General features: G+C 43.1%; 1 protein-coding gene across 3 annotated transcripts in view; it reads right to left on the minus strand.

The window, feature by feature from the left end:
- Positions 1 to 672: 672 nt before the first annotated feature.
- The window catches only part of IGSF21 (immunoglobin superfamily member 21), a 1330939-nt gene continuing 1319583 nt past the window's right edge, over positions 673 to 12028 (minus strand). For all 3 annotated transcript variants that reach the window (XM_085608163.1, XM_085608171.1, XM_085608177.1), the window contains exon 10: positions 673 to 946. In XM_085608163.1, the coding sequence (XP_085464289.1) occupies positions 870 to 946 (77 nt within the window). In that variant the 3' untranslated portion in view covers positions 673 to 869. The remainder of the gene's footprint in view (positions 947 to 12028) is intronic.

Genomic DNA, 12028 nt, shown 5'->3' on the forward strand with positions numbered 1-12028 from the left:
GAATCTTAAAATCATGGAAAATTTAACATTTGAGTGCCTATCTTGTCTTACTCTAAAATTTGCAAGACTGTTTAATTCATACATGTTCTTTAGTTTCCAAACTGCATATTGTATTGTATTGTAATTGCTTTTATGTCACACTTACTACCCCTGACGAGGCGTCATAGTGCTTTTTCGACGAGCAGCACGCTAAACCGGAACCCATAAGGGATTAGTGGTGAATTAGTATAGTGAAAATATGAAAGTAATTTGAGTGGTGGATAGGTTAGTCAGTTATTTGGATTGAGAAGGATAGTGGAGGGATAGATCTGGAAAACAGCTTCTCAGCCTAAGGAGCACTCCCCTCTTCCCTCTTTGTTTGGTGGTCTACTTAAAGATTCTAGCTTCCCTCTCAATACCCCATCACTATTACTGAGCTCTGAGACCGAATATATGTTAAAAAGTTATATAATAATTATGAAACCATGGCATCTCCTGAGATCATCTTGGACAAGGCCTTTCTAGGCTCACTTGAGATGTAAGTGACTCCACCTCAACCCGACCACCTTCTATATGCACAAATATGTCACAACAAAACCTTCCCAAGCTCCCATGGGTCAACCGATCTCCACCAACAGCCATTGTCTTCCCCACCCTTAGCTTCAACACGAAAGAAAAACACACATCCATGGGTTGTATTTTTTGTACCAGGAGGGAACATTTCCTTTAATTTATCAGACTGGGGAAGCGAGACACAGACAAACTGACCGAGAACAAGACTGGAAATAGTTTAGAAAAAAAACAAAAAAGGGAAAAACGAGGAGTGGAGATGTAATAATGTAATGCTGGAAGAAGATGAGAGAGCGGTGCAGCGTGGTGAGGGTCGACCATCACGTCAGCTCCAGAATCACTGTCAGGAGGAGGAACGCCAAAACTAGCCTGGAACCATTGTGGCTGTACGCGGAACCTAGAGGAGTAAAAAAAGAGTGACACCAGTAAGGGGAAGATATAGCAAGTGATTAGAATGACCGGTCTAGAGACACACAAAACACATACTCATGACAGTCTATCTGCATTAAACTCCCAAAATTACAGCAGTGGAGGTAGAGAAGAGGATGTGGTATGTTATGTCATACCGTTTTCTAAAGCGCACAGCTGCCCCAGCAAAGGAAAGAGGAGAGGCACTATATGTGTGAAAGAAAGTTGAAGAAGCATAAATGGGTCTGATTAGCATCCTTCTGCCTAAAACATTTTTAAAAAGCCTCCTGCCTTGAACAATTTAATGTTTGATGATTCAGTCTATTTTAGAGATGTGAAGTAGTCCCTCATGCTTCATGAATTACACTGCAGGTGCTTCATAGGCAGTGGAATATTACACCAATCAGACAATAGCATAAGGTGAGAGGTCTGTTCTATGCAGATTTCAAAGCAGAATAGGGCTTGCAGGCAGCTGCGCTTTCAAGCCAGACGGTGTGGCAAATGGAGAATGAAGGAAGAGACTCATTGGGGGAGCTAAGGAAAGAGGGAATGAAATGGAAAGTTGAAACAATAAAGGGACTGGAAACACGAGGGAAATTAAATAGGGAGGATTTGGGGAAAAGAAACAAGTTGTAGCAAGCATTTGCAATGCAATAGCGCTCACACTAGTGGCTATTGGCATTGCAATGTAAATTTATTTATTTTTTGTTAAAAAATATCCCAGCAGTAGCAGAAGTCAAAGAAATTCCATGAATCAAGGAAAGGGTGAAGTACCACAGACTGTTACTAGGTGTCCCTGTGGAATGAAAAGGGACCTCTTTGTTTTTATTGGAAGTGAGATTTTTGTTAACTTTCGTTTTACAAATGCATCATTCTTGTTTATTTATTTTTTGTTTTTTAAATAAAGCTAAATAAACAACAATGGTACATTTTTAAAATGCAAGGTAACAAAAATTTCACGTCCAATAAAAACAAATGGAAACGTATGCTCAGTTGTAATTTATCTCTTTATAATTGCATTAAGGGTGCAGTCCCTTATATGGCTGATAGAGGTCCCTTTGCAACTCCACAGGGACACCTAGTAACAGCCTGTGGTACTGCACCCTTTCCTCGAGACCTATTATACATATAGAATCAGGGGGAACAGGAACGAGAGCGAGAATTATTTTGTGTGGCTTTTGCAGCATTTGCGGCATGCCACACTTTAACTTCATATGTTTAAAGCTAAATCGCGTTGCACCACTAATGTTATCAAAGTACATAAATAGAAAAGAAAGGTGGGCAGTCGCCATGTTAAAAGGTAAAGCTGACAATGATGTAAAGGGGTCTGCCTGTCTTTTTCAATTCTTTACTTTTATAGCATTCGTGGCACAGTGCGCTTTAGCTTTAAACATGTGAAGCTAAAGCATGCTGTGATGTGAATCCCACAAAAGTAAATAAATAGAAATGAAAGGCGGTGGCTGCCCGTCTTTCTTTTATATTTATTTACTTTTGTAGCATTCACAGCATGTCGCGCTTTTGCTTTAAACATGTGAAGCTAAAGCACGCCGTGTTGCGAATGCTGCAAAAGTAAATAAATTGAAAAGAAATGCGGTGGTCACCCGTCCTTTTGTATTTATTTACTCTTGTAGCATTCTTGGTATGCTGCGCTTTAACATTAAACATATGAAGCTAAAGCGCGCCATGCTGCGAATGCTAATAAAGTAAATAAATAGAAAAGAAAGATGGGTGGCCTTAAAAATAAATAATAACAAGCAGGAGAGAGGAGGAGAATGCAGCTGCAGCCTTAAGAGAAGGTGTGTCGGGGAAGTGCAGTCGGAGAAGTGGCTGTTGTGCCTGAAAATCCAGCTACGTTTAAGAAGCAATTCAGAAAAGAGTGCTCAGAAACTGAAAATAAAACGTACTGAGTAAAGTCACATGTAAGGGGGGCTGTCCTTATGGGAGGTTATAACTGAAGTGAAGGAGGTATTAAAGTGGGAGAAGGAGGGACTATTAAACAAATAAACCAATAAAATAAATACTCTTCTAAAAGACACTGAAAGGAGCAAATAAAATACATGGGTTGAACACAGGCGGAGCGTAAGTCCCATATCTGAGTACAGCATGTCTGAAACAGACAGCACAAGTGCTGCCTAGGTGAGACCTAAAAAAGGGGAAAACTGTGAGAAAGAAGGTGAATGACAGAGCAGAAAGAGAAAACAAGACGGAGAGCAGGAAATGGAAGTGGAGCAGGTGAAAAGAGAAAATAAAAATGACCTATTTATCTAACACATTACTAAAAAAGTTGAACTTATTCACTCATCACATAGGTGTTAATATGAATGATCAACTCATTAGGTGAACCTCAGAACGCTGTAGGACCTGGTGGGATTCAAGCCTGTGTCATGCAAGGCTCGGGAAGGGGTTTAGCCCTCTCAACTACTTTACCAGTGGACTATCCGGGAAGGGCAGGAGTGACAAAGAGGGGCAGAGAGGCAGGGAGCATGGATGACAGAGTGGGTAAGAAGCAAAATTAACCATTACGGCAAAATCAGAAATGCAGGTGTCTGGCGCCGTCACAGGCGACCACATGAATTTTGTCCATTCTGCAGCATCTTCGGCAGAGTCTGCCTGACCACACATTTCTTGAATTCACATCAGGCATGTGATGCTGACCCATGTAGGCACATGTACTTCCATCAAGTGAAACAAATTGCTGGCGTCCTAGATATGTCTTAAAGCACCCGAATTCCACAGAACTGCCTGGCCCCTCCATCAATGATGCAGAGCAGCGGGCCAACCAGTCAGAGCTTGAGGGCTCAAGGGCAATGACGATCCAGCCACTGGGAATCTGAGGCACATATCTGTGACGATTATCACTCTCTTGTCTATATTCACTCTGCACTGTGAAAGAGTCGCCAAATTGTATACACAATAGGTGGGTTCTGGGTGAAATATTTATGCAATAAATAGACACAGTCATTAATTTGGCCAACAGTCCGAAGACATGTCAAAAACAAATTATGTGCATGAATTTCAATAGCCCCGAAGAAAGAGAGCGCTACACATGAGAAGGGAGATCCAACAGAGTGAATGGGTAGAAGGTGGAGGGGATTGTATAGAGTGCGTGGGGCTGAAGAACCATGCCTTATGCCACAGGTTGTGTGACAGGCTTGAGACCCAAAAAGTGGTACTTAGTCTTTGTGAAAGAAGCAATATGCTTCAGACAACGGACACCATCAGGGAGTCTCTACAGAATGGTAAAGATGCAGATACCACTGATAAATGCAGTAAAATCAAGGTGAGGCATACTCCCGCTATAGGAGTTGTTTGAAGTCATGTACGAGTAGCAGGTTGGAATTCACCGCCTCTGGGGTGGGGGGCAAACATGGTTAATTGTTGGTTAAATAGGTTGCTTGATTCAATGTAATTCTGCAATCAAATGGTCCCTGCTTTTTTATAACAGTTTCGGCTCAAAGTTGAAGGTTTGGGGCATGCATGATCTACAGGTTCCATGGGAGCCTTTTTCTGATGGTGGTTCTGACTGGTACTGCACTGGTTGTGCATGCTGCATTATTACAGTATACATGTTACAGGTTTATTGCTTATTGAAAACAAAGAGCAGCTCAGAGAATCATAAAGACAGGTCTCAGAACATGGAAGGCCATTCCACTGGCTAGAAGGAGGTTATAATGCAAACCTTTCTGCAGACCTTATAGTAAGATAGGACTGTTAAATCAGCTGGGAGAGGGACAATTATGCTTACAGCATTAATCCATTGCACTGAGCAGAGGTACCTGCAACAGATAGGTAAATTTACTGCAGCGATCAAAGGTCAAGTGGGAAAAGGAAGAAATAAGGGGCATATCAACAAGGGCTTTATCTCTATCGCCAAAAAAGCAGAGATAAAACTTGCACCCTATCAACAACAGGGTGCTAACATGCAAATTGGCATGTTAGCACCCTTTTACTCTACGCTTCCCCTTGCATCTCTAATGAGATGCAAAGGAGGCGTTCCAGAGTAAAATAATAGGAGAAATGTCGCTAAGCGACATTTCTCCTATTATCAAGAATGTCGCTAACCCTGTTAGAGACAAAAAAAGCAGCGCTAACCTCGGTTAACGCTGCTTTTTTACGTCTGGTATTTTTCTGACTTAGCCATGATATCCTATGGAAGGAGGATATCATGGCTAAGTTTGTCTGTCCCTATCAACAATCTAACGTGAGATTAGCGCTGGGTTTCCAGCGATAATCTCACGTTAGCCACTTAGCGTGAGGATTTTTATCGCTATTGAGATAAGCGTTGCTAATAGCACGCTATCTCAGCGATAAAAATCCACGCTAGCCGGCGATAATTATCCTAGCGCTAAGTGCGCTTAGCGATAATTATCGCCGGTTGTTGTTCATATGCCCCTAAGAGAGTCGGTGAGAGAGAGGAGCAAAATGGATAGAAGTGATTTAAAGAATACGAGAAACAGGAAAAGGAAGGAATGGGTGCATTGCAGAAATATCCCCAGGGAAGGCAAGACTAAGAGGGAAGAAGAGAGCATAGAGATAAAAACCACAAAAAGGACTAGATAATGATGTATCATTCAGAAACCACCATTTCCATGACAGTACACCATATTCTCAATGAGAGCACCCTTTGTGCAGATCTCTGAAGGCCATCAGCCGATTGTGTGTAATTTCTACTGGTGTTTGATTAAGTGAGATTATTAGAGAGTCTGTTCATTTTGTTTAGTTTTGATGTGGTTTGCGTAAATTATTGCTAAGGTAAATTATTTTCAATCTTGGGAGATCTTTCTAGTGTTTCATAAGTGTTTCAAGTCTGAGTGGGTGTGTAGAAGGATTTTCATGTTTTTTTTCTGTATTGGGTGGTTGGTTGTCTATTGTTTGGCCAGAAGTGTTCCCTATCTGTACATCACTATCTGGGGAGGTTATTATGAGTAGAGTTTGTGAGCATGGGGGGGGGCACCGTGTTATCACACTGATTATGATGCTTATATTAGTATTGTGAGATAAGATACCTTACGAGGAGACTTAGGGGCATATTAGGATGGCGGGCACACCCTAGCGGTGCTTGGACCAGCCGCCAGTGGTGCGGCGGTCCTGCACCAGCAATTAGGATGCTACCGCCACCGTGGCATCCCCTATTCCCAGCATTGTGGCGGGCGGTGCTCACAGAACCTCCCGCCACAATGCTGGGAATGCATGTCGTGCATTGGCATGTACAAGGTGACAGGTACTGTGTGGTGCCTGCCACTTTGTCTGTACCAATGCAGGGGGGTACCATAGGTACCCCCATGTGCACCCCCCACCCCCCCCAACTACCTGGGGGCCTGCTACAGGTCCCCAAAGGCAAAGACCGAATGCCGCCATGGAAAGGCACATCTCCGCCTGCCTGCTAATATGGATGGCGGTGTCTTGCAGACACCGCCACCATATTAGACCCCTTTTCCGCCCGGCCTCCTGTGAAACTGGCGGAAAACCGACGGACGGTCTTTCCGTCCGCCGGGGTCGCATCCGCCATCCTAATATGGTGGGGGGAAATGGGAGGTGAGTGGAGAACAATGGCAGGCGGATCGCCACTGCTGTACGGGCGGTGGCGATCCGCCCGCCATTATAATAGACCCCTTAATGTGAACGCGATAGTGCTTCGTGGGTAGCATTTTATGCATAACTATGTGCAAACAATTGTACCTATATGATTAATACAAATTCAAATGAAAACATATTGTAAAAAAAAAATTGTGTTGTGGTTGAAAGTGATGTTGATTTGTCATTGCTTTGCCAACTGTATGGCTTCAGTGCTGTGTTGTGCATATTAACATTTAAGGGTTCTTGCACATACCGTTTTATGATTACCATTTGAAGATGTGTGTGAAACAATAGTGTGAGATTATATCATTGGACAGAGACTATAATGTCCTTTGAAACCAAGATTATGGATGTCGTTAATCTTTTGGGTGCTTGCGTGGAAAGAACTATGGTATTTGTGAGGAAAAAACTATCTAGAGAGCATGCCTGGTGTACCATGGTTTTTGGTGGTATTTCCAACTGAAGAATTAGGTAAGCGACATAAGTGGTGAGCACTGCGGATGAAGCACACATGCCATTTCCTTTGACAAATGGTTAGCCACACAGATCAAGAGGACTGTTGTGCAGAACATGAGCGGTGGACCAGTAGCTTTAGGATATTGTCAATCTAATTAACACATTTTGGGTAAAGCTCCTTCACCGCAGGGTCATCATTTCTAGTGTAAACGGTGGGAGACTCACTTACAAGTCACAAGAGTTACCCTGTTATGTGTGGCACCAAGAGCCACAATCTGCAAAGGGCACTGACGGCCAGGAATCAATCTCAGGGATCTCCTGGGATCAAGCACTTAGAAAGACATCCTAAGTCATTTAGGACATCGTTTTCTAGAGGTCCTAGGGGCATATCAGCAAGGCGAGGCGATAGAATTATCCCGCTTTTGCGGCCATTTTCGGCTGAAAAGCAGCGATAGTTGTATCGCCTATTTAGCAAGCTCACGCTAACGCGTGAAACCTTGCATTAGCGCAAGTATTCCTAACGCCCAGCTTTGCATCTCTAATGAGATGCAAAGTGGGCGTTCCTGACCTGACATGACTGGAGAAATGTCGCTAAGCGACATTTCTCCTATCATCAAGCCCCACGCTATGAAGCATAGCGGCAAGAAAAGTAGCGATAACCCCTGTTATCGCTACTTTCCTTAAGCCTGCTTCAGGACTGACTTAGCCATGATATCCTATGGAAGGTGGATATCATGGCTAAGTATATGAGGCCCTATCATGAAGCTAACGCCACATTGCATGAGATTATCGCTGGGTTTCAAGCGATAATCTCACGTTAGGCAGTTAGCGTGAGGATTTTTATCGCTTTTGAGATAAGCGTTGCTAATAGCACGCTATCTCAGCGATAAAAATCCACGCTAGCCAGCGATAATTATCCTAGCGCTAAGTGCGCTTAGCGATAATTATCGCCGGTTGTTGCTAATATGCCCCCTAATAAGTTGCATAATTGGCACAAACATAGACAGACCTGGAGACTCTAAAGAATTAGGGGACAGAAATTGGGAAGGCCCTTTACATCTGGGGCTGCAAGGCCCAGGCCTGAAGAGTCAGCTATAGGTTTCCATTCTGGGTTATGACAGGCAGTTAAAAGGTCAACAACCATGGAGCCATGGAGTACTGGGCCTGGCAATAACGGTTCTTGGGCTTTATCTGCTATTGGCCCAGTTCACACTCCTTTGACGCTCCCATATTTTGGTTGTATTTTCCCTTCTCACTCTTCCCTCAGAAGTTAGCTACCTTTTCGGCAGAGCACAACCAGTCCTTCCTTTTCCCTCCATTTCCATGCAGTACCGTGATATTGCCCATTTGGTGTTCCTCCATTGTTTGGTGCTCATCTACTGAAAAATCCACGGCCCAAGCTCCGCTGAACGGATGCTCCCTGCCCTTTTGGTTCTCTGGCTGTATCCTGGTAGCCGGGGGCTAGTTAAAGCGTTTCCTTATTTGATCTCAGTCAGCACCATATTGAGTCTGAGCTTGGGCAGGCCCAGGCCTACATGTTAACATCTTTTTCTTATATGTTGTTTGATTTTGCTATAGAAATCTGAAGGTCTAGCAAGTACTTGTTAATTTCAGTGCAGTGCTGAGCCGTCTTACCATCTAGACCTAGCCTCTCTCTCTCTCTCCTTTCTTTACAGTTGTTCATCAAGTCTCTTTCCCTGTCTCATCACTGTAACTCCATTGAGAGTTCTCAAATAGCCTTTTTCTCTTTCTCGTCGCCATCCCTTGCATTTCCCCTCTCTCTCTCTCTCTATTGTCCCTTTTTTCCTATGGGTACTATTATCTGCAAGTGTGTTTCTTGTCCTGCTGCAAGTGCACTGCCTTAGGGCGAAAGGCAGATTCTTTCTGCTCCCGAGAATCCACAACCTGTCTCAAATTCTGACACCGAATGGTTGATTAATCAGCTCAGACATTCAAGCATTCCATAAGATGTTGGTCATTTCAAGGATAATGATTGAAACCTATTAGCATTTTAGAATTAGATTGCTAGTACCTCTATGCCTTGGTCACTATAACACCATACTCACATTTTGAGAAAACACTCAAGTGTGATATAGTGTCAAAGAGAGAGAAACAAGTTGAATCTAGCACGTAAGCAATATCTTTGGCTTTGAAGGTGAATAAGCAATATCTTTGGCTTTGAAGTTGAATAAAGCATCTGAAGCACAGGGTCAACATTTATTCAAAATGATGGACCACGTACTCCAATGCAAGATGACACAGATAGCAGTCAACTTGGCTCTCAGCCAATGCCTGCAACCAATAGTAGGGCACACCGCTCTGGTGCATGGGTAATGTCTGACACAAGTAGTAGGGCCTTCAGTTTCAGCATTTCTGTAACTAAAAGAGAACCAAGAAAGTCCACTGCATACAGTGCTTAATTTGCGCTGGTGGTTTCAGGTGCTCAGCACCGGCACTTAATTGTCAATGCCGGGACGTATCACAGTTTTCCATATGGTGGCACTGTTTGTCTGATTTAGAGAGGAGCACAACAACAGTTGTTTATTAATTCAAAATACATAAAAAATTACTAATACATGCTGCCCAAGACATTCTTATAGCTTTAGGGTCCTGGAATAGTATGAAATGTCACACTTGTAGGAGTGTGATGGCTAGTAGTTGTGTTGGGACTGTTGCTGGCAGCACTGGTGGAGGTAACGGGTAGTGTGAGCTGTGTTAGTCTCCTGACAAGAGCCCTGGCACGTATTGTTTTACAAATCAAGCACTAACTACATGACAGTCTCACATGAATAGCAGATCACATAACTCCAGCATCTTTTAAAATAAGACCATTTATGAAGCAGGTGGCCCATAAATATGGCAGTGATGATGGCCAAAAGACTCAAGAGTGCTGCCAACAACCTCGTAACACTCCAGACACCTCAGACAGCAGTGATCATTCAGGCAACTAAAGCCAAAGTCCAAGCCTTACTTCTTCACTGGTATGAAAAAGTAATTCAAGCAAACATGGGTACAGTCTGGGAATGTTCACAGAGATTATTTAACATTACAATCTACAGGACTCTGTATAAATAATTGGTAGTGTATGAGCTCCAGTGTTTAGCATGCAGAAAGGAAAAAAATGATTTCACAAAATTAAGAGGTTTTGGAGGCAAACTGAAAAATATTTGTTGAACAGTTGATTTTTAGTACTTGGCATAAGATGAAAAAATAAAGTTGCTGGTCAAACCCGTCAACATGGGTTCTCAGTTGCAAAATTGGAGAGAAGAAAGAAAATTCTCACCATAAATCATGGCACAAGAAAAAGAGTCTTTATTTCCATTGTGTCTTGCTCTTGATAATCTGGTCAATGGAAGGAAATTTGTGCAAACCTTGCTGTATAGAAGAGGAATTAATTTTCACCATTTGGAATCTAGGGGCCTTTTTCCCTTCACCTCTGTCCACCTCAGTTTACTGCAACTTTCAGAAGCCTTCACATGGAGCTGCAATGCTGAGAGACTTAACTAAGCATTGGCCCACTGTAAGCTGTGTAGATGATAATAGGAGATGCAAGAGTAGTGAACTGATGCTCTACTGAAGTCTTAGCAAAGAAAGGAGTGGAGAAAATGGGCAAGAGGTTGACCGAGCACTAGAAGTACATGTGCCCCCGTCTTCTTGCTCCCCAAATGCATCATAATGATTAAGACGCTTTGCTTTGCTCTGCAGTAGATATTGGCAACCAGAGCATTTTAAATCTGTGATAAACTTTGTCCTATACACATCAAAGTGCAGATGTTTTCTCATAGATCACTACCTTGGCGGTATATTTTGTCAACTGTGAAAAGAAAGCAGAACCAGTATTGAGCGCAGAGGATTATGGGACTGGTTTGGCCAATCGGTCTTTGTCAGTTGATCCAGCACAAGAGATCAGACCTAATCAAAGTACAAACCTCAATCTGTGATGAACTATCTTTTATGAGATTTACAGACATTAAAAGGTCCTCTACCACAGTCTCACCTTTCTTTGTAACTGAAGTGGTCATCGTTACTGTAGCCTCTAGTGTTCCTGAACACTCTCCCAAGAGTGTAATTTTTGGATAACTACTCTCTCCTATTTACAATTTTAGCTTCACTCGCTTCAGATGCCGATAGACTTAAGTGATCGTTTCCTGCTTTTCAAGGAATCACCTAAAGTTGGTAAACAGATTCAGAATTGGATTTTAAACAGCTCGGGATAAGAAAACAAGTGTCCAAAGAAACATGTCATTGCAGACGCCCGCTCACGATAGCTAGAGCAGATGACATCCTACAACATATCTGATTGCTCGGTACAATCCTAGAGCAAATCTGAAATCGACAGGGATGGATATTGTTTTGATGGAGTTGGCTGTTGCACAATATCTTAAGACACCATGGAAGAAAGTATTTTACTCACTGCAAACTATTTCAAGAGCTCATCCTTTTAATTTCAGACTATTTTGTATGGAGAATGAGTTATCATGAGAGGTTCACAGGAAGGGACAGGGGGCTTGGTAGGTCCAGCATACAGGCCTCGGGTATACTGGTAGAAGAGAGATGCTGTTCCTACAGGGGACAGGCTTAGGAATGTGACGGACCACGTCAGTATTGTCAGTTACAGACAGGTGCTAGATAGGACAAGACAGTGCGTGCTCGTCCAGGGATAGCTCCAATAAGGAGCAAGAGCCCTCACACACCCGAGGGGTTTCATGCTTCAACATAGGGCAGCTCCTTGTTGGGCCGGTGCTGCAATGGTCAACACGCCCCACAGGGGGGCTCTTTGCTGGAGATCTTTTCGGTTTGCCGTAGTGAAGCTAAAGGATGTGTTTGGAGGGTGCCTATACGCGGTGAGTAGAAGTGGGATTGTGTAGGTGTGGTTAAAAATGGCTCCTGGATTCTCCAGAGACAATTTATTCGAGGAGTACCTGTGCCATGACTAAAAAACAGACTAAGGAGTCGTAGACTGAGGAGGTATGATTAAACCTGTCTCAGGTCTTAGATTAGTCAATTTTTCCTACCTCCTCAATCTACGACTCTGCTA

The sequence above is a fragment of the Triturus cristatus genome, chromosome 1_2, assembly GCF_964204655.1.
Source record: "Triturus cristatus chromosome 1_2, aTriCri1.1, whole genome shotgun sequence".
Taxonomy (NCBI): Eukaryota; Metazoa; Chordata; class Amphibia; order Caudata; family Salamandridae; genus Triturus; species Triturus cristatus.